This window comes from Globicephala melas, chromosome 17, assembly GCF_963455315.2.
Source record: "Globicephala melas chromosome 17, mGloMel1.2, whole genome shotgun sequence".
NCBI classification, from domain to species: Eukaryota; Metazoa; Chordata; class Mammalia; order Artiodactyla; family Delphinidae; genus Globicephala; species Globicephala melas.
The window spans coordinates 6,399,773-6,423,363 of record NC_083330.1 but is presented as its reverse complement, the minus strand read 5'-3'; the positions used below and the strand labels follow the sequence as shown (position 1 = coordinate 6,423,363).

General features: G+C 39.8%; 1 protein-coding gene across 2 annotated transcripts in view; it reads left to right on the top strand.

Moving 5' to 3' along the window:
• The window catches only part of TOX (thymocyte selection associated high mobility group box), a 298,681-nt gene that overhangs the window by 131,301 nt on the left and 143,789 nt on the right, over positions 1–23,591 (top strand). The window contains exon 2 of one of the 2 annotated variants that reach the window (XM_030859691.2): positions 14,280–14,345. The exons of the other annotated variant lie outside the window; for it this stretch is intronic. Coding sequence (XP_030715551.1) covers positions 14,280–14,345 — 66 coding nt within the window. The remainder of the gene's footprint in view (positions 1–14,279; positions 14,346–23,591) is intronic. 2 annotated transcript variants of the gene reach the window in all.

The window sequence follows — 23,591 nt, the reverse complement described above, 5'->3', positions numbered from 1 at the left end:
TGAATGATTTTTTTTTTAAATAGACTTATGAGTTGATTTAGGGTTTGAGTTACCTTTATTACTTAAATGAATCATTTCATAGTGAATCTTATCTCTCATGTCACAGTTTACCGAAACCTCAGACTCAACCCATTCCATAGACCAGGGTTGCTCAAGAGCAGCACTGTTCACATTGGGGCTGTGCTGTGCACCGCGGGATGTACAGAGGCATCCCTGGCCCTTACACCCTAGATGCCAGTAGCACCCCTCAGTCATAACAAGCAAAAGCAGAGTTCCCCCGGTTGAGAACTACTCCCATAGAAGATACGGGTTGCATTCATTGTGTTATATCTATCATGATATTATTAAATAGAATGAATGAAGCAATTGAAAAAACATCAAAACAAAATGTTGAATACAAAAAGATCCAAAGAAATGCTAAATTACCATCTAAATAATGGAATGGCCAAACTATATGATTGATGTAGTTGGCATTACAGAAACCCTTCATTAAGTCGGCCTCTCACCTTAAGGAACGTTTGACTGAAAAGTCTTCAGTGACTGCTGATGGGTAAAAAGCGTGGTGCCTCATAGGCCTTCCTAAAAGTACACATCCACAAACCTTTTCCTTTTCCAGAATCAGGGTGAAAATGTACTGTTTTTAAAAAGTACAGTTTTAAAATTTTACATAAAGGTTCAAGTGTACACGTTTTGAGAAAACCTGTTAGCTTGTGGAACCACTGATATGAATGGATTGTTAAAAGGCAGGTTCACTGCCTGGAAATGGTATGCAGTGGGGATATTGTAAAATACGGATTTTAAATATTACATGTGGGATATTTTCCTGTCTTGTGTCCAAAGAGCTTTGTTGCCTAAACTATGTGGAATGGGGAGTAGGCACTCTAATAGAACTTTCTGAGAAAAGTTGGGTTAACTCTGAAGAAAAAGCAAATCATTCTGCTTTTAAAATTAAAGTCCATCTTAGATAATTTGATTTGCTTTAATGTTTAGTTTCCATCCTATTCTTATTTCAATACTTGTTTAAATTGTTTCAAGTTTAATGTCTCAAGTAACATTGAAGGATTTATTGGAGACAAGACTCCCTCTCTCTCTCTCTCTCTCTCTCCCTCTGTCTATATATATATATATATATATATATACATATATATATATATATATACATATATATATATAAAATACGTATGTTCCACTCAGAACTATTCAGAAGGCATTTCAAACAAAAATTCCTGAAACTACATAATTTAACATTAATGTTAATTTACGTAATGGTTATAAAAATATATTATGCCAGAATTTTTCATAGCAAATATGAAATGTGCAAAAGATATTAATAATGTAATGTTTCTTACAGAAAGTGAAATTATAGGTTACAGAGTAGTAGAGATTACATAATTTTTTTGATGTGAGCATTATAAGGAACATTAACTGATTACTGAAACAGCTTAAGTATCTAGCTAGGTTATGCAATTGTTGGACTAGAACAAAAATTGTTATATATAGTTCCGTAAAACACAATGAGCAGTTGTTATCTTACGGATAATTTACTGTATGAAGCTAATAAGCTAAGGAAAATAAAATGCAATAGGAAACCTATATCATCCTATATCATGCTACTATATATTTAATATTTAAGTATAATATTGCATTTTTATGCCAAAAACTGCCTGAAATCTTCATTTTATGACAATAAATCTGCCCGAAGCAATTTTAGTGAATGTGATATGATGTAGCCCGCCATGACAGCGTAATATTTTCTCTGTGAATTAAAAGAAGAGTTCAGGGCTTCCCTGGTGGTGCAGTGGTTGAGAGTCCGCCTGCCGATGTAGGGGACACGGGTTCGTGCCCCGGTCCGGGAAGATACCACATGCCGCGGAGCGGCTGGGCCCGTTGAGCCATGGCCGCTGAGCCTGTGCGTCCGGAGCCTGTGCTCCACAATGGGAGAGGCCACAACAGTGAGAGGCCCGCGTACCGCAAAAAAAAAAAAAAAAAAAAAAAAGTTCAGTAATCCTTTACATTTTCAGGTAATTTCTCCTGCAGTTTTGTGCAGCAGTTTTTAATGTATTGAACCATAATAGCTTCTCCCTTATGTAGCTTAAAATAACTTAAATAAAAACCAAATAAATAACATTTCAGGAAAAAAAAATTTTATACACACATACAGTAAATAAATATGTACGTATGTAAAAAAAAGTGTACGTATTTACATGCACATACATACACATGATGCTCTACAAAGTTTTCATTTATTTGGTAATTACACTACTATTTTCTGTTTTCCACTCCATTGCTTTTCTCTTACCTAATATTTAAGGTAGGACTCTGCCCTTCTGTATATAGTGATAAAAAAAATAATGTCTACATGTCATTTTCCATATTAAAAACCTCTTCATAGGTTAATTTAGGGCACATTTAGCCTGATTCTGCACTCTTTCTGCCTGTTGATCTTTCCACTTAATGATGGAAACAATCAAATAAACTTGCCATCAGAGGGGAAGTACCATAGTTTCCAGAATGTAGCACAGGGATTGTATGTTTAGTGCTTTACAATTTACAAATGCTTTCCCATATCTCATTTGAATCTGAAATAATCGCATGAAGAAAGTATAATTCTTACTCTCAGACCAGTCTGCTAGGAAGTGTCAGAACCAGGACTCCTATCTGGGTCTTCTTATTTCAGATCCAGTCCATGATAGAACCTCTCCTAAATTCTGCCCCTATTCTACCATGCCTGCAAGGGAATAAGAGGCCCTGAATTACTCAGAAACCACATGGGAAAAAGGGAGGAATGAATTGCACTCTTGTCTGCCAATCCAGTTGGCTTTTCATTAGCTTGCTGGTATAGATTTGGAGATGATTCAGAGAGCAAAGTGTTCACCAGCAGCTTGACGTCGGTGTGAAAAAATAAACCAGCTTGATCTGGAGCAGCATGGGCACAGTCTGCTTACTGGAACTGGGCTTGCCTATTGGTGCCATGAAGGTTTTCACTATTATCTAGGTGCTCATATAGTGAACTTCTTTTCACATTATCCAAACTAGAGTGACTGAAAAAATAAATAAATAATCGGTCCCTTTAGAATAGGAAGAAATGGAAAACTGGAGTGTGATCTGGTTTACAGAAGCTTTTGTCCAGTGCCCCTGGAGGATCAGTTATTTTCATGGATGGAAATTGATTTGGAAATGAAAGCACATGGAATAAATACTACTGCAGAATAGCAGAATGGTGAGATACCTGAACTGCTTCTAGTTCTCACAATATTGCACTGAATTTATTTAATCATTCATGTAATGTTATTTAGTAAATACTGTGTGCTTGACATATGCTAAGTACTGGGGATAGAAAAATAAATAGGAAGGTCCCTGCCCTCTAATAGTTGATAGTCCAGCGTAGGAAAGGGTAGCACAAAACAGTGACAGCACAATGAGGTATAGGCTGCAATAAGCACCTGATGCTGTAGCAAACTTATGGAGGCACAGAGGAGGGACCCTAAGTCATCAGCGACATCAGAGAAGGCTTACCTTCTGGGGGAAAGATACTTCTTGTCTGGGAGAGGCCAAGTATATGCCTGTTGCTCAATCATATTTAGTAATAGTACCTCCCTTCACTTTTCAGAAGTGTTCCAGGTCGGTTGATCAATTCCCTGATATCTTTTTACTAGAAAATTGGGAGAGAACTAATGGAGTGGGAGGTGGAAAGGTATTCCAAGCAGAAGGAATGATGGGGAGGAACAGAGGCAGGGATTTGCCGCCCATACATCAATCAGTGACATGAGATGTAGACAGGAGTGGTGTTAAAAATGTTTAACATTGGCATGGCACTGGCACTGGCTGCTTAGCGTGGGCACCATCCATAAACAGGTGGCACTGCTGTTCTCATCATGAAGGACCTCATGTTCTAAACTAAGGAAGTTGGAATTTCCCTTGAAAACCTTAGGGAGCATTGAAAGATTTGAAGCAGTCAGGGAGAAGAAGGAAGACTAGTTTAATGTACTGCGTCTGGCTTGGTCTAGGTCATCAAGCAGTAATCAGAAAGGTAAGGGACTGTCTTTGAGAATCAGCTAGTCATGTACTTTGTGCCAGGCGATTCCCTAAGCAGCTATGGTCTTCATGACAATCCTGTGAGAGGGCCACTGAGGCTCATAGAGGCCACGTCTTCCCAAGTTCACAGCTATTGAGTGGCAAACATGAGTTTCAAACCCTACTCTGGATTATTCAACTCTGTGGTCTTCCTAACACACTTCCTGCCTCTAGTGACTGCTCTGGTCCCATTAGCGTTGACTATGGAATAAAGTATGTACTTACAGGAAATACCCATTGTCATTACGTGGATATTGTCACTAAAATAATATAACGAAGTCTGCTCTCCTGGTAGCCATTGAATTGGAAACGATATTCATTAGTCACTTCGGGATACCTGAAACTTTCATGTTGCTTGATCCTCTTCTTTTGCAAGGGCCTTGTTTCCCTTTAGCAGATGTTCTTCTAGTAGGTACTTTTCTGTCCTCGAACAGACCTGGAATTGAGGCTCTGCTCTACCCCTTCCAAGTGACTTAATTCTTTAAGGCTCAGTTTCCTTATTGGTCAAAGGACATGAATACTGCCTGCTTCACAGGGTTGTTATAAGGATTAAATGAGTGAATGCATGTGTGCATCTGGCACACAGTCAGTATAAAATAAATGTTAGCTTAGCTGCTATCACTGTGAACGGGGCCTGGCACACAGTGGGTGCGAAAATGAGCATTTGTTGAATGAATGATTACCACATTTTTATCTGGGACTGTGTTGATTGCCATTACATTTTACTGTACGGCAGCAAGACCATGCTAGATGGTTCACCCCTGATAGTACCATGTGGTGATATTCTCTCAATTTTTCAGTAAAAGAGCATCACATGGTGCCATTCCAGAAAGTACAACAAAGGAGACCAATCTCTTCTCACCGTGCAGTATAAATAAGGCTTTGACTGGAAGCAGGCTTGCAGTTTCCAGCAACAAGACTTCCAGTTTCGGATCTGACATGTTTCTGGCACCATATCACGCTATAAGAAAGATGTTGTCCAAAAGGAGGATGAAGTATTTGGGAGGATGCTACCAAAAAAAAAAATTCAAATGGGAGTGGGAGAATGAGGAGGGGGACTAGTTAGAACTACTGTAAACATGAAGACAATAAAAAGAAACTTAGGAATTGAAACTCTATAAGTACATGTAATGAACATGCCTTGGGAAGGGCGCATCTTATGCATGAAGTCTTAAGCTAAAGCAAGGAAAATTATTCCATCATCTTCATAAAAATGTGGATAAGTCAGCAGGGAAAGTTACATGGGATCATGGGTTAAATTTCAAAGAAGGTGATGTAAAAAATAAGTATAACTATATAGTATTTGAAGATCTCAAAGAAAATTTAAGAAGTATACTCCTTTTGATAAAACAAACGGATTGAGTGACTTCTCAAGTTCCTTAAAGTGAAAGATCCATGCTAACAGAGCTTTGCTTCCTTTCCTAATGGACAGATTTATACTCAATGACTTGAAAGATTTAATCCAGTTCTTCAAAATGTCAGTATGTTTTCATTCAGAAAACAGAAACTCTCTGGAGCCTGAAAAAAATAAATGCTATATATGATCTCAAAAAGGAAATGGAGTAGATCTAAACTGAGCTTCTTATATTTCTAATTGGTCAGGTTTGCCCTGAATATACCAAAATATATTTCAACACCTGTCCTACCATTAGGAGATTTTAATGACCAGAAGTCTCTTCCTGTAACATAGTTGTTATATTTAGTCTCAGTGTTATTTTCTGAGTAATAATAATAGGGAAGTGAGAATCTCCATCTTAATAACTCTGTACCTTCCTATTTGTATTTTTATTTGGTACCACTACTTTTACTCTCAAAATTATTCAATAATTGTTTGTCCTCAACTCTTTTTAAAAAGTTTCCATCCCAGTCTAAATGTAACTTCTCTGTTAATCTTTTTCTACATCTGTTCTTCAAGTCTCAGAACCATCTCAATGCTCTGAACTTCTAGTCTTACATTTTTCTTGTTTTGAGGTTCCCAGAATAGAGCGTGCTCTTCCAGACTAGAAGTGCGAAAAATATTCTCACCTTTTTCTCTATGTGTCAGGTGTCAGATACTGGAAAATGTTCACCGTGCTTTCAAAGGAATACCAGAAATAAAAGAGCCAACCCCCCCCCCAAAATAATGACTTTCATACTTTTCATTCCACGTCCATGCAGGATTTAGATACTGTGGTAAATGAGGTGAGAGCTGATGTGATGTGGAAATGGTGCGCTTAGGTAAGGATTGCCAGCAAGCTTGAATGTACTTCTCAAATTGTTCTCTTAGTAGATGGATTCAGAAAAACTTGTCTAAAACGTGATACATCAGGGGAATGTTCTGAAACAATCATTTGAAACTACACTGAGTTTCAACTACACAGTATATAGTTTTACAGCTTTTTGCTTTATAGAAATTCAGAAATTACTTGGAAATTCATTTCAAAAGCAAAACTCCTACATGGAATCAGAAATCATTGCTCCTGATTTTCTGATATCAGACACCATGTGGAGGGCTTTTAGTAAATGGAGTGATATTTTCATGGTATTGGAAAGTCTTAGTTCTGTTGATTACTGTTTCATAAATTTGTTTCTGTCTCTGCATTGGCATTTAAAATAGAGCTAATGACTCAATAATAGAAGCAGAATAAAGACGGCATGAAATGTAGCATTGCAGTTAAGAGCTGTCACGTACTAACCTTGGGCCACTCACTGGGCATTGTCTTGGTCCAGGTGCCCCAGAAAGCAGAGCCGGTGGTGAAAGCTCGCATGTTAATGCCAGGAGAGCTGGCCCAGGGAATCCAGAGCATGGGGGACCACGGCAGGGAAGCAGGGAGAACGGAACACGAGGCGCGTGTTTCCAGGCTTGCCGTAAGCTCGCATGTTAATGCCAGGAGAGCTGGCCCAGGGAGTCCAGAGCAAGGGGGACCATGGCAGGGAAGCAGGGAGAACGGAACACGAGGCGCGTGTTTCCAGGCTTGCCGTAGCTTTGCAGCCAGTCACCGCTGCTTGTGGGGCACAGGGGACTTCTCTACAAAGGCCGCAGGGACCGCCGGGAGCCAGTCCTCTCCACCCGGCCATACTTCCCCCACGCTCTCAGGGTCTGTTACCAGCCCTTCTGCACAGACTCAGCAAGGCAGAACCTCTTCGGCCCTGGCCCAGGGGCAGAGCCTCTTGATGTCAGTTGGTGTGGGCTTGGGGCACCTCTGACTGTACCTGTGGTGGCAGCAGGAATGGTGGGTCTGGCGACTTTATCACCATGAGAACTGTGGAATTAAAGGCCAGCGGCCAAGGCCTGAGGGTCAAGCAGGCTGAGCAGACCTGGGGAATATGTGATTGGATCCATCACAGCCAGGTTACTTAACTCCTTTGTATCTCAGTTTTGTCATCTGTAAGATGGGAGTAACAGTTGTCACCATATTACAAGACTGTTATAAAAATTAAGTGGCTTAATATATTTAACGTGGTTAGAAAGTGCCTGCAAAGGTTAGAACTCGTTTGAACCATTATGGCATCATTATCTTAAGTGTGGAGCCATCAGGTGTGACTACTTAAACTAATACAGAGTGCATTTGAGTTAATAAGTTTGGTGTGTTGTTTAAAAAAGCAAACACACATTTCACTGTAGCTGTACCCTTAACAGCAGAGGGGGACTGCTGCTACCGTACGAGGCATGCCATTGGGCCTTGGTATAAGACAGCGTTTATGAGGACGGGATCAAGGTAAATGCATAGCACTGTTGCTGAAAATGTCAGTTATTAAAGTTAACAACAGAAGCATGATATACAGTTCTTCCCCAGATAAACATATCACTAGGACAAAGATGAGAATATAAATTCAGTTCCCAAATGGAGCCTAGATTCTAAGCGGTGGGTATAGTGTTCTACTTGGGACACTATAGCCAAGTGGGATGATATTTTCTCTCTCTCCTCCTCCAGAGGCCAAGTGTTCAAGCAGCCACTCTGTGCCCAGATCATATTTCCTCTCCATGCCATTCAGATCTGCAGCAGAGTGTTTACCACTCAAGTTCAAGTGACAGGAGCCGACCGAGAGGGGTTTCTGTTTCCTGGTTCAGCTCTGTGTGCCCCCAGGTTGTAATGCACATCCATTCAAAGCACCAACAGCAGTTGTTTCCTTTTCTCTGGGTGTTGATGGGCTGTGCTCCCTGGTCTCCTTTCAGTGCATGCGAGCCGCTTTCCCAGCCCCAGTGCTCAGTACGTTTCTTTCAGCCTGGCGCAGCATGGAGGCGGACTGCCTTAGACCATCTCACATTTCCACAGTCAGCCTTGGAGCTGGAAGATAAATAAACACATACTCCCTCTCCAGTGTCTCCTCACCTTGTTCCTGGAGAATGGAGGATGCGTAGTAAGCTAGGAGCTCACCTTGCTCTATTTTTATTGGCTACACATTACTCTGCGTGTGAACAGTGGTGACAGCTGTGCTCACCCTTCACATTATGCTATAGCTTTTAAAATGCTTTGCTCTACATGAAACAGCAAAAGTCTTTGCTTTCATCGACCAAACTTACGCAATTTCTTTCATTACCAAAAAAAAAAAAAGTGACTTTTAATCTTACATTGAGCCAAGCAGTAAAAAATGGACATTTTACTTTGACGATATTACCCTGTCTTATAATGATTTATTATCTTCTAAGAAATATCAAATTAACTCTCTGTTATAAACATTTCCATTTTTAGCTCCTTTAAAAAAAAAAAACAAGAGTATCCAATATTTCTTCAGAGAACACCCAGAAATGTAAGGTTTTCGCTTTTACAGGAGATACAATGTGGTACTGTTTCATGAATCCCATGGGGTCCCCCCATCCTCCCCCAGCAGCAGTTTTCTGGTTTTCTTCTAATGGTTTCCCTAAATAGATCCCATTTCCTATAGCAGTGCCAATGATTGCTTTATACTTCACATTCTATCTTTGATTTTTCTTGTGTTAGTGGTTTTGGGAGCCTAATACTGCTCATTTCTGCTCTTCGTTCACTATGTTCAGACAGTGTTGGATGTCTGCTTTCAGTTTTTAAATAGAAGAAATAATAACTACCTAGTTTGAAAAGCTCTTTGGGATTATGGGTTTGGTTAATATCCTCTGAAAACAATTTTTAAAAACTGTAGTAGAAGATTATAAATGACTTTTTATGTGATTGCATCCCCTGGTGCTTTGAAATCAAAACACGAGAAAGAGTATAACGCACTTGGTCAGAAGGGCTAATCCTGAGTTGATGCCATTTACATTTAGATTTAAATAAGTCAGCCTGTTTATTCCTTCAAACTTTGCTTCAGGTTTTAAATTGAGAATACATGGAAATTTTAAGTCCTAGGTTGCTTAGATATATTTTGAAAAGTTATAATGCCTAAATTTAGCTGACTTCTAAGAATAACTGTGACAAACGTAAGGAGTAAGGAAATGAAGTTAGTTATTTTTAATAAAATCATGTTATTACAACAGTTATGAATAAGGTTCATCTAATATGTGGTCCAGATGAAGTGAACTGGGGTCATTAGTGTAATAACGCAAATACTGTGCCTTCCAGACTGTGGGGTAGGCAAACAAGCCCCACACAGACCATCGGAGATCTGACCCCTCACTTATTATTTGCGATGGAGTATAAGACAGTAGCCGTAGAGTCTGCCCCCTCACTTTTTATGGGTGATGGGGTAGATGGGTGATGCAGTGTGTCATAGTGGAAAGCTCTTCTACTAGGAATCTAGACCTTGATTCTACACCCAGATGTACTGCATGACCAGTAAAAAGTCTGTTTCTTCAGTCATAACATGAGGGGTTCAGATATGATGCCTTCAGGGGACCTTCCCAAGACCGAAATTCTAGGACTCTGTGCACTGTAATTCAACTTCAGATGGCAACGAGACATAAACCCAAGCCACAGGATGCATTCTAAGAACGTTGCGTCAGCACACGGCCTGTTGGGATCCCTGGAACCAGCTCCTGGACCGGGGTGTGGTTGGGTGGAGCTGTAAAAAGTACAAGGATGACATTAACCTGAAAGCAGTCTGTGGTTGAGAGGGTGGGGCTGGGGCACTGGGATCTTGGCTTATTTTTCTCCCCGGGCTCAAGACTTTGTCCAAACACAGGGGGAATGACCAAGATTGTTCTGACATACAGTTATCTTTGTTTGGCAACTCAAAATTCTTCAAAAAGAGGCCATAAGTTAATTTATAGCCAGATCTCTTGATTCTTGGTCAATCTACATGTTTTTTCATTGAATAAAAATCTTGAGGAAGGACAGTTTCCAGCATTTAAGTATTGGTCTCCTGGTTATTTCTGTACATTTTTTTTTTTCTTCGTAAGAGCTTCTGCTCCTATTTTAATTCTGCTCCAGTTTTAATCCACTGTAAGACTATGAATTTTCCCCTTTCAGAAGCCTTCAAACCATTCTCTAAAAGCTGAATATTCTTCCTCCTCTCAAGTCATTGCCTTCTCTAGGAAGATGATCTATTTAACCAAGCAAATATAGTTTAACTTTTGTTAATTAGACATTGCCTGAGGACTTCTTATATGCCAGCCCTAAGCTATAAAGACACTAAAGATAACCAAGATGTGTACTGTCTTGTAGCTCACAGCCCCATGGAGTTAGTCCCCTGGCAACAAAACCTGCCTGGAACCAGAAAGCTACCACAGGGTGCCCAGAGGCTAGAGACAGCCCTGACTAAAGGGAACTGAGGGGTGTAAGAAACATTTTAACAAGTAAAAGGGAAGGAAGGCAGTCTGGACGAAGAGGTGCGGATGTATGTGACATGGACCGGCACAGGAAGTGGGCATGGTGAGGCCAGAGACTCTCACAGCAAAATCACTGTGGCTTCCGCTCCCCTAGAAAGCAGGCAGTAGTGTAAGATAGAGGTCATCTCTTTATGTGTCTCTACATTTCAGCTCCTCCAGAGATAAACTTTCAGAGGAGTTGTGAATATCTTGATAGTAATAGAAGAAGCCACCTGTATAGAGTTCACCAGAGAAATGGAACCAACAGATATATATAGACAGAGATATACTGAGATATATATATATATATATATATATATATATATATATATAGACAGAGGCATGGGGAGAAGGAGGGGGGTGGAGAGAGGGGAGGATTTTTTACAGGAATTGGCTCATATGATTATAGAGGCTGAGAAGTCCCAAGATCTGTACTTGGGAAGCTGGAGACCCAGGAGTTGTTTGTTTTTTCTTCATAAAAAACAATATTCAAACAATAACAAATGGTATAGTTCCTGTCCAAAAGCTGGCAGGCTTGAGACCCAAGAAGAGCTGATGTTTCAGTTGGAGTCTGAAGGCAGGAAGACTGGTGTCCCAGGTCAAGCAGTCAGGCAGGAGGAGTTCCTTTTCACTCTCAGGAAAGTCAGCCTTTTTGTTCTATTCAGACCTTCAACTGATGGGATGAGGCCCATCCACAGCAGGGAGGGCAATCTGCTTTATTCATTTTACCAATTTGAATGTTAGTTTTGTCCCAAAACACCCTCACAGACACACCCAGAATATTTTTCCAAATATCTGGACACCTGTGGCCCAGCTAAATTGACACATAAAATTAACTGTCAGGACTTCCCTGGTGGCGCAGTGGTTGAGAGTCCGCCTGCCGATGCAGGGGACACGGGTTCGTGCCCCGGTCTGGGAAGATCCCACATGCCGCGGAGCAGCTGGGCCCGTGAGCCGTGGCCGCTGAGCCTGCGCGTCCGGAGCCTGTGCTCCGCAACGGGAGAGGCCACAACAGTGAGAGGCCCGCGTACCGCAAAACAAGCAAACAAACAAACAAAAAATTAACTGTCAAACCACCTCCCTGTGTTTTAAGACTTAATTATAAAGCATCCAGGAACATTCTGCCAGCCTGATTACTAAATTGCCAGGTCACTGGGACTCTTGTTTTTTTTTGAAAGCCTCACAATACCATAGAAATTCTGTACAGTATCTCAACATCATTGAGATACTGTCATCACTCTGCTTTGATAATATATTGACATTTTCAGAATTTATGGCTTACTCATCATTATGATTCAGAATATATTTATATTTGTTATGGGGATTGCATGCATGTGCTAGAAAGTCAGGTTTCCTGGGTTTGAATCCCAGCCCTGCCTTTTAGTAGCTGTGTAATTTCGAGCCTCTAGCTTTGATTCTCTGTGCCTTTGTAGGTAATAATAATACTTTAACTCTTTGTTGTTGTGAAAATTAAATCAGTTAATACATGTAAAGATACAGGTAGGTTACAGGCACATAGAATATACTCAAAAAAATGGTTTTTCTTGTAGCCACATATCTTTTATTTAAAATGCTGTTTCAGCCTTGGCTCAATATTACTTAAGCGCTGATACTTTTTGAGGAAAGAGTCCTTAGGAGCAGTAACATTGCATGTATTCAATTAGCATACACTTTGGATAGACTAAAACCAAAACTTCAAAGCTTTAGTTGGCTTGAGAATGACACCAGATTTAGAAAATGAGTAAGAGAAGATGAAATAGAAAGTAACACATTTATAGAATATGCACAGGCAGTGGAGTATTTGATTCACTTCACTACTTCAGTTTAGTTTGCCACAGTCAGAGAAACTGTCCATATTTTAAATGGTTCTTTGGCATCTTAACATTAAAAACATTTATAAACAAACCAACAGTGGGTGGCGGTGGAGAAATGCTAAATGATGCTCTTTGTTAGGTTTTGAGCCGGTAGGAGTAACAGGCGGATCGATTGGGGCTAGACTACCTTTGGGCTGAAGGCATTCACCTGACTGATGGAAAACCAACCTTGGGTAAGTCACTCGGACTCAGGGCTCCTATGCCAGATGACAGAGCAACCAAACTGTCCAGCTGTTCTTTTCTGGGTGTGCTATTTCTGATCTGTCCAAACAACCACATCTTTCAATGAGTGACTTCAGATCTGTTTAGGTAAGTCTGTTCACAAAACATGAAATACATTTGCGGGATGATGTGTGAGGAAATCCTTTGGTTCTTTGAACTTGATGAGTGCTTCAGTGTCCTTAGGGAGGTCTTTACTTGTGCAGCTCACGTTTATGCGACTCTTCAGGGCACTGACTGCTGCTGACTGTAGTTCAGAGCCAGTTCCGAAGGTGTGGTGTGTCCCCAGCGTTCGCAGGGCCTCTTATGCCATGTCTATAACACGGTTTTCCGGTGGCGTAAAAGTCCATCCACAGAACTGTGCGCGTGTATCTCCATCAGGAACACTGTTGTGTCTTGAAAAATAACTTCTCAGATTTTCAAGTTCCCGTGTCTGAAACTAGTCTGCAATGAAAGAACATTCAGACTCAGCTCTTTGAAGCTGGCTGTATTAGTCCATTTGATTATTTCCTTGGGAAAATTCTTCTTTTAACTAAAAGGGAAATGCTTTGCCCGTTTATCTAGTGACTAAAGATAGCTGAGGATTAAGTTTGAATGGAGTGATTACTGCTTTCAGAAACCCGAATAATGAAAAGTATGCTGTTGTTGTTGTTTGAACTCTTCCACAGCTCTGCACTCGAACTGCCCCCAGGAATTTTCTCCTCCCATCTTGTTCCTAATTTTTAAATTCCTATACGGATTTCTATGCATTTGTAATACTTACATTAATTCTGTGTCTTTGAAAAACTTCGGAGAGGAAAATTTAATCATCGAGCCTGTATATTTTTATTGTTATCCATTATTATTATCATTCTTAGCATGCTTGTAGTGGCACGTGCTCTTTTCAAATATTGTTATAAAATTCTTTAATCATAAGGCTATTGTGATGAAGCCAATTTCAGTCTATTATGAAAACTCTGCACTTTTTCATTTTTGAGAGCCAAACTCAGAATGCATTGAGCTGTGCCTCAGTGTATTTTCCATTATCCTTTTCTTTCAGAAATCATGCCATCCACTTAGTACTTCATTACAACCGAACTGCAATACGTATATACGTGGTACGCAAAATGAGCCATTTTGTTTTAAAACAGATTGCAGATGAAAGGAAACCATTCATTTCTTGCTCGCTTGCTGTAATTACTAGAGCACTAATTACTCCAAATCACTGACATCCAGGGTCAGGAAAATGACAACAGAAACATCAAAGAATAGATGTGGCTCTCTTGCTGTGACAGATTTTGCGTATTTCCAACCACAGTATTTTTTTTTTATGGCTACTGTTTTCCAGTTTGATGGTGGAAAAAAACAAAACAAACAAAACAAACATGCACACAGTCAAGATTGCTGAATGTTTACTATTATTTCATTCGCAGTTTGACGGTGAGAACATGTATATGAGCATGACAGAGCCGAGCCAGGACTATGTGCCAGCCAGCCAGGTGGGTTAATTAATCTTCTCTGCCTTGTTTCAAATTGTAATTAAACAAATTCAAAGAGTTGCATTGCAAATGAGTAGCACTATCAGTAGCTGCCGCAATCAGGAATAATCATAATTTATAAACAAAGCATTCAAGCCTTGTTTTCAGTTAATGAGATCGAGCTGATAAAACACCAGAGTTGGCATTTGTTGAAAGATAATACCTTGTTTCCTCTCCAGGACGGCAAGCAGCTGTTTTGCCAGCATGATCTTTCCTAAACAGTTGTTTTACCTTTAGGAAATAAAGTCTTTACAGGTGCAGGTTATTTGAGCTTCTGACTATAGATGAGTTAATTATCATAGGCTACACATGTCGCAAATAGCTTTAATGATCAATTATTGGGGCAGTTTTCAATAAAATGTTCCATTGATCTCCAGAATCGCAGGGCCAGAAAGTGCTCTATGTCTGTTTTCAAGCCAAAATCCGCGATATGATGGGAAACCTTTGAAGGGCACGTTTGTATCCATTGCCCTGGGAATGGTTGACAAGGTGTTTAATCATGAGAAGTGACAACAGAAGTCCAATGAAAATGTAAATGGTTACATTTATAGACGTGAAGGCTTGGCTATTTATTTTTAGATACTTAAGACCAGGCCCCTTGATCCACAGAGGGTGTTTGAAGCAAAGTGGTAACTGCCCTAGGGGGCCACTATAACATGGTATGTAAGAACCTTGTAAGCAAAAACAAATAAATGAATAAATGAAAGTGAGGGAGAGTTTACAGGAGCATTGTGTGGACTTGCACATATTTTTTTCTGGAAGAGTATAACCGTGGTAACTTGGAGTTTCATGTGTCAGTAACTATAGCATAAACTCAAACATTGAAAACAGTTGTTTTCATATCCGCCCAAATAGATTTGATAACTGGGAAGGGTGGGGGAATAGGGAACAAAAATAGAACCATTTTTCTTCATGGTGCTTGTCAGTGAATTAAATCTAATGTATGTGTCAGGGGTGCACTTTATGGGGCTTTGAAATTTCTCTAAGAACAAAATGTCTCAGGCTTAACTCAAAACAGAGGCAGGCCTGCCTCTCCATGAACTTTGCGTTTAGAAGTCATTATGATCACTGCCTTCTCTGGCAGACATTCTGGAAACTATACTGTATTGTTCAGATGAGAAGGTCATCATTAAGTTCAAAGATCCGGACTACATTTCCTTCCATTCAACTGAGTCGATCACTCTCAGAATACCTTTGGAAGGCTGGGCTTTGCGTTTAGAATTTTTACTTAACTGAATTCATTCAGCTAAGTAGCCGGCAGGATCCATAGGTAGTTCTGAGTAGGACTGTTTGATTAAAAAATGAAAAATGTTACTATTAATTTTCTTCCAACCATCAATCCCAAAACTGTACTGACAAGTTTAGTATTACTATTAGATTAAAGCAACCTGGTATCATCTCTTTGTTGCCCTTAGGGTTTTGAAGTGTAAGGGCTAATTGAATTTGTTTGAAACAGTAGAAACACAAACTCAATAAATGATTGCTGTTATAAAGCAGCTGCTCCCTTTCAGAGAATCATTATGTCCGCCTTGAAGACTTTTGGATAAAGGATGGGAAATTCAAAGCATATACATTATAACAACTTAGATTTTTAAATTCAAGTACAATGAATAATATTAAACCCTGACTAAAATCAAACAACTAGCATTATTTTTCTTAATATTTAAGTCAAGAGTTACCAAGAATGTTTTAAATGCCAGTGATAATTCATGAAGGAGTAAAGAGCTCCAGATACTTTATGTGCTTTGTAAAGATATAGCCGGTTTGTGTGCCTGAAGCAAACTGTTTTTTAATAATGCAGCACATATGAAAATGTTTTTAGAATGTGCTATTTCAAAAATTCCACTAATGTAAAATAATACACACTCTGGCAGAGAATAAGCTTCACAAATTACGTAAGTTGAATGGCCTTAGCTAAATTTTACACTTGACATTCCTTTTGTTTACTGTAATATGGTATATTCAAGAATTCATTACCTGGTATTCTTTTGGGAATTTTAATCAATTTACCCCTTTCGGCAACTATAAATAAGATTTTAGTCATCCTGCAGGAAAAAAAATAGCTTTGTTCTTTTTCCTACATAACATCAAACATCTGCATAGTCGAGTAATCCAAGACAACTTGCCTCTTAGTATCTCTCAACAATTTTAATTCCTGTTCAATTGTCAAATCAGTACATGCTTTGGGACTCAACAGACTAAGTTGCTAAGTAGTAGCATATGGCACACTACTGCTCCTGTGACGTTGCTGCAGGCAAATAGCATGATTCTAAACTTGAAATGATTTTTATAGAAAGCCAGTGCTGGAATGGCTCCAGAAATGGAAGGACACTGTAAAAATTAATGATATTCTTTTAGACAGTCCCAGAGGGCTCTCTGGCACTATCTACTACGTGAATTCTATACCTCTTAAGCTAGTGTATACAAATCCTTAAATTTTTTTGCATATAATTTTGTAATCGATAGGCAGCTTTTACATCAAATATACCACCCTATAATAAGCCTGATAAGTATGCAATAAAAACCCATGACATTTCCACTTCTCCCGGCTTCGTTCTTAGAATATTGACTGTTTTCTCCTATAATAGCCCTAAGTGTGCTGGCCACTCAGTGCTTTAGACACCATTTAGCTTTTTCTTACTCTGGGTAGCGTTTGAACCATGCAATGCAAGATTTCTTTGTGGGTTTCTAGACCCTGGCTAAGGGGGCCCATGTTGCTTGATACCTCATGAACTTGCAGGTTCCCTTCTGTAGAGTTTGGGGGAAAATGTGAGTGGCTAATGGAAGGGAAGCCAGACATGAGGAGGGGCCACTGGCCATCACACACTCCTTTGTCATTCTTAACGTGTCATGTTTGATTGACCAACATGCCGAAGGACACAACAAGGAGGTGGAAGGGGATTGGGCTGCCCACCAGAGCCCTGCCCCTTCTCCAGAATAGCCCAGGCCCACTCATGCTGGGGATCAATCCTTCTCTTTCCCTGAAAAACTCAAGCTCCTTTCTCCAGCCCTTACAATTCTAGTACCTTCTGTAATTCCTTATATGTGATTGATTATGCTCAAGATATAAATGTTCATTTGAACCAAGTACATCAAAGGAAACAGGAGTCCGGTTCTCTTGACAGGAACTTTCTATGGCACCAAGGTCATTTATCTATTTATTTACTTATTTTTTCCGTTTTCTTTTCCTCATTCTTTTTCTTCTATGGAAGTTACAAAAATATCATTTTCCACGACTACCTATTCATTCCATGCTTTCCACCCACACTGGCAACATTCTTTACCAGTTCCGTGGACATAGGAACTCTTCACTTCTCACCTGTGTCTCAGTTCAGGAACTGTGTGGAAAAGATTGAGAAGGACTGTTTTTTTTTTAGTGTGTGTGTGTGTGTGTATATATATACATATACATATATATATATATATATATATATATATATATATATACACACACACACACACACACACACAAGAAATAATCACCTGACAGGGAAAATCAGAAGATTTTTCTGGTGTCAGATCATGGAGAAGATTTGGTTACTTGATTGAACCATGTTTTTTAATAAATCACTTCCTCCTTGACCTTGGCCTTGACTCCAGTAAACCATTTCTTTCTGCTTGTTTTCCCTCTTTATTTCCCTGCTTCCTTCATTCCTTCTCCCCTTCTTCGTATTTTCCTTCCATCCTCCTTCCTTCCATGAACAGTTATCCTTTAAGCTTGAACTAATTTTTGTTGTTAATTCTGCTCATCATAGTAAACCCTAAGTATTAAATGTCCTGACCTAAGATCCTGTTTTAGATTATTTTCAGGTTGTGATCAGCTCTCTCTGCTTCTTTTTTCTTCCTGCACTGGAATTGTCTCTCTTACCTGGTTCCTCAAATTTCAAGATTAAAAATAACTATGATAAAATAAAGCAATATTATTTTTTCCTTACAACTTACATCTAACAACTTACAATCTTACAACTAAGCATCTAACGTGCATTTTGTACCATCCATCTTGAATGGAAAAGTTGAAGAGCGCCATCTAGGGCAGCTCTCATGTGAGTTTCAGGTTTGATTTCTAACCTCCCTGGGCACCTGTCCCTAACAGCAGCTCAGACTCAACATATCCATTCGTCAAACTGAAATTCATCACCTCCAGCCCACTCCCTCACCCCAAACTTCTTTTTTTCCTATATTGCCTATAGTCGTGAGAGTTAACACCACCCCCAGCCCCGTCACCCAAGACAGAAACTTGAAGAGTCTCCCTTACACTCTCAGCCCTGAGTTGATCCCAGGTAGTTCTGACTCTACTTCTCTGCATCACTGCTGAATCTGTCTCCTCTTTTCCTTCTGTGTAATTGCTGCCTGAGCTCTGGACCTCAAAGGTTCTCATTAAGTCAGCTCACCTTACCTCATTTCCATCTTTCCTTCTCTCCTCTTGCTGTTGCTGAACAATCCATGTTCCTTCCTTCCTTACACACCTCCGTGCCTCTCCAGCATCTGGTTGGAGTTACCGAGGCACACATCTGCCCTGCTGTGGCATGTAGCCTGCCCACCTGACTGTGGTAGGACTCGCCCTTCTTTCTCTCTGGATCTCCTGTGCTTAGATGATGCCCGACACGTTGGAAGTGTGCAGCATTATTTTGTGTACATGTTTCAATCACCTTAACTCTTTGAGTCTTCTACTTGCGATGGTTTTCAGCCCTCCTGTGCAGACATTTAGCAAATCTGGCCATGCCCATTCCATTCCAGGAGCACCCCTCCTCCTGGGTGTCAGCACCTTGCGCATTAACAAAAGACACCAGCACTTCTGTCTCCTCAGAGAATTATTTCAAGTCCAAGACTCAGAGAACTAATGTGATAATAGACTAGATAATAACAGGCATTTATTCTTACAATAATATCGGATTGCTATTTGTCATATGCAATATAATGGCAGCAGAACCAATAGGACTTTCCAAGTTCTTTTTTGTGCAGTGTTCTCTTTTTTTTTTTAACATCTTTATTGGGGTATAATTGCTTTACAATGGTGTGTTTGTGCAGTGCTCTCTTAAATCTACTGTTAGAATTGTAATATTTTGAGGTTTGCAAACATATTAATAGCTATATCTGTATTTTTAGTTACATGTTTTCCTAATGAGAAAATTCTCAGGGTTAGATAGAAAATAAATGAGGTATGACAACAGGGCCTGGAAAGTATAATATTTTTTAAGAGCACTTTGGAAAAAACATCTCTTGACTTAGGCCATAAAATTTCCATGATCATGACATAAATTTGAACTATAAATTAGACCAATTACTTTTAGATTGGTTCCTTTTGGCAGAAATTTCGGAAGTAAGGTCAGCTTGACTTTTTGACCATTCACCCAATAAAATAGCAAAACTGCCAGGCTTTGAGTAATCTAGTTAGTCCAGCAAAGTCTGACATCTTAACAAGCCCAAACTAGTTACTCAAACCAGTCTTCAGTGTAACGTTCAAATGATTACTCTGCGCAGTCCCGGAGGTATTCATTACAGACAAAATTGCTCTTTTGCCTTGCATACAAGCTGAGTTTTCAATGGGAAATGAAAGGCTGCCTGGAAAAATAGGCCACCTAATTAAGTTAAACTACTCTAGCATTTGGCTTGACATCTTCATTACTCAAAATTAAAAAGATGCTTCACTCGAGCACACAAGTTACTATTGTTTATGTTGTTTTCTTCGTAAATTGGCTTCTTACATGGAAATCTGTTTTTCAGAATTATATCTTGAAATAGCTCACATATTTCATACAGTTTATAAAAATGTCTTAATAGCTGTATGGATACTAAATACCGGCGCCATGCAAATATATATCTTAGGGCTCTTGATAGTCAAGCACACATTAGTCTTTCTGCAGATTTTCTTGATCATTTACATTTTGGTATGGTTGAAATTTAGATGATTTTTTACCCACCCAGTCTTTATTATTATTATTATTAGTTGGGTATCGACTCTAACCTATAAATGATCAGTTACATGAGAAACAGAATTCCTCAAAAAAATTTTAAGTAGACAGTAAAATCTAAACTGAAATTCATTTGTCCAGTAGAAGTGTTTTATATCAACTTCTCTAGCAGAGCTATTTTGGGAACATTTTAAAACACAAACACATGTAGAGCACACCATCTACTGATTGCCAGTTCCTACTCATTGACACTAATGAGGCTGCTGACAGGTTAAATGTTGTGTATCATATACATTTCCAAGCTGTGGGATTTGTGAATGCAAGCCTCATTTTTTATTTCAGAAAATAAATGTTTGTTGCTGAGTATGCTTGAGAATTTTATGATAATTGTCTAATAGTATGTTTTTTCAAGCATTAGGCAAATGCATTTCAGTGATAAAAATTATGAAACTATCTGTATGGAATAGCATGTGTAACAAAAACAGATTCTCCAAAAGCATCGAGCTCCATGTGAAGGATGGTTTGCTCAGTGAACAGCTGTCAAGTGACACCAAGACATTTAGGCACCAGCAAGAGGTGCTGTGACTCTAACACACAGCCTGGCCAGTTATACAGTTGATTTTGATACGTTTTGAAAACAGCCCTTTAGCTTGTTCAGAATCGTATTTTTTTGCAGCTGTTTTTCTTTAGCACATGAGCAGTGATGAAAAACTAAATGATCCTTCCTGTTAAATTTTGCAATATATATATATATGTGTTAGTTTTTTTTTCTATCACTCATAATAAACCTGTCACTAAAGGATGTCTAAAAAATAGGTATGATATTCAAGTTAAGAATAGCAATATGTTGAATGATGTTATCTGTCCATGCCAACTCTACTTCCAAGACACTTTAAGATTGTTCCAAACAAACACTAAAATGTCATTATGCCCGTATGTCAAGTAGAAGCGACTTTGCCCATTTTTAGTAAAAGAACACTGAGGCTTAGAAAAGCTGTTTTTCCACCCATCCCTATATCTTCTGAGACCACCTTCTTCATATCCTCACCTGCCACCCAAACACCTTTAAAAAAGTGTCAAGTTTCCCTTTGCAGTTTCAGTTCCTTGGTTTTAGAGCAGACTTAGCTGGACTTCCCAGAAACACAGAGTTTCAGTTTCATCTTTATCCCACATTTTCTTTCTTTCTCCTGTGTTTTTTCGGATCTATGTTACTTCGCAGTTTGGACATAAAAATTTCTAACTATAATCCTAATGATCTGAGAGTGATTGGTGGCTATCTTGGAAAATGCTCTCCATACACTCCTTCCTCTTTGTAAGTTATGATCACTGATCCTGTTGCAAGCAAAGTCAAACAAGTGACTTCTTGGTTTTGGCATCAGATCTTTCAAATAGAACATCCTGGTCTGAAACTCAGGAGGGCTCTGAGGGTCATGATTTGAGACCAGTAATGAAGCCTTCCTTGGATGTGACTGGGCCTCCTAGCATTTCAGGAGAAGTCCTGCATTCAAGAATAGCTAAGCCCATTGTGAGTAGTTATTTTCTGAACTCACACACCAGAGTGGCCATGGAGGAGGGGGAGCTGGGGGCAGGGATAGAGCAGGGCCAGCGCCCTGTACGGAAGTTGCCTTCAGGGAAGCCTGAACTCACCTGTACTGTGAGCACTGAGCTGTTTATTTCTTATGCTCTGACTTCAGTTAAATGTCTTGCTTGCCAAGACGATGGTAAGTTTTAGTAGGAAGCTTCTGCTTGGCTGGAAGTTTAGGTTAGCACTCCCCTACCTCCTTGGTAAAGAATGAAGTCGATCCATAATAATAACAGCTGTCAGTTGGCAGCTACCTGTGTCTGTAAGGAACTAAGCAAAGGCCTTGCACTCATTATCTCATTTAATCCTTACAACAATTCTTGGAGGATGATAATGATAGAGGGACTGGCCAAACATCAAAAAGATAGTACATATCCCAGCTAAGTTCCTGGCCCGGAAAGGCCTAATGCCCAAGTCAGACTCCATCCATGGGCAGCAAGGCCTCACTGTATTTTAGAACTTTAAGGTCAAAATGTTGATGTGCTAACCTCAGACCTCGTTAGTATTCAGATAACTGCATGTGTTACCGTGCGTGGGAATACTCTGAAAAACAGCAGGTTGAACCAAATATTTGACCATCTCTTCCCTACCAAAGCAGCAATTTCATATTTGTTCAAACACACATATAAGCTGTGCAGAGGTGAGGTGTTTATTTGCAGTCCCTGGCTTCTTTTATCCAAAGTGGTGATTCCTTCTTTCCCATCTTTTCCAGCCTTTTCCAAACCTTTGCCTCCATAGCTGTTCCCTTTTCCTCTGTATTTTCATTGCTTTCCTTGTCTGGGTCCAGGACTCTTCCCCTTCTTGTCGTTTTTCCTTTTCTCCACCAAAAGATAAACAAAGTATAGGAGGTCTTTGCATCACAGACATCGCACCGCTTCCACTGCTTTCTCAGGGATCCTGCTCCTGGGAAACCGAAGGAGGAGGAATTCTATCTTTTTTAAACTCAGGAAATTATCTCCAATTGTTCATCTTTTTTTCCCCTTGCCCCTATCTTCAGCTCCGCTTCAGCATAAGCTTTCTTGGTAGTGAAGACGTAGAAAGCGAGATGGTCCTCGGATACCTAGGGATCCAACTGCAATTGCTTCCTGGTAAAAGATCCAAACAGTGGGAATTGCCTGTTGGAGAATGATGATCTTTCCTTTCTCTGGCCCTCTTGATTGTGGGAGGAGCCAGACCAAGAACAGAGGCCATCTGTTTAGCTCCTCTGCTAATCTGGCTTTTTCATGAAGAATGTGGGTTTACATATGCAACATTTACTGATTTCTGTACAATGGGAAAAAATGAAAAGAATGGCCATAAACACATATAGTGTGTATTTTAAAGTTTACATAAAAATATGTACATATAAAAATAGGCCAACACTGAATGCTTAATTCCATGCTGGCTGCCTATATATGATTTAGCAAAAAGAATCTGACCATAAGCAAAAATCAATTTAGCACAGGTTTCTTAAAAAAGAAAATTTTATTAAAGCTCAAAGGCCGTACATGCTTTAAAATAGTATATTAAAACCCAAATGCAGGCTTCCCTGGTGGCGCAGTGGTTGAGAGTCCGCCTGCCGATGCAGGGGACACGGGTTCGTGCTCCGGTCCAGGAAGATCCCACATGCCACGGAGCGGCTGGGCCCGTGAGCCATGGCCGCTGAGCCTGCGTGTCCGGAGCCTGTGCTCCGCAACGGGAGAGACCACAACGGTGAGAGGCCTGCGTACTGCA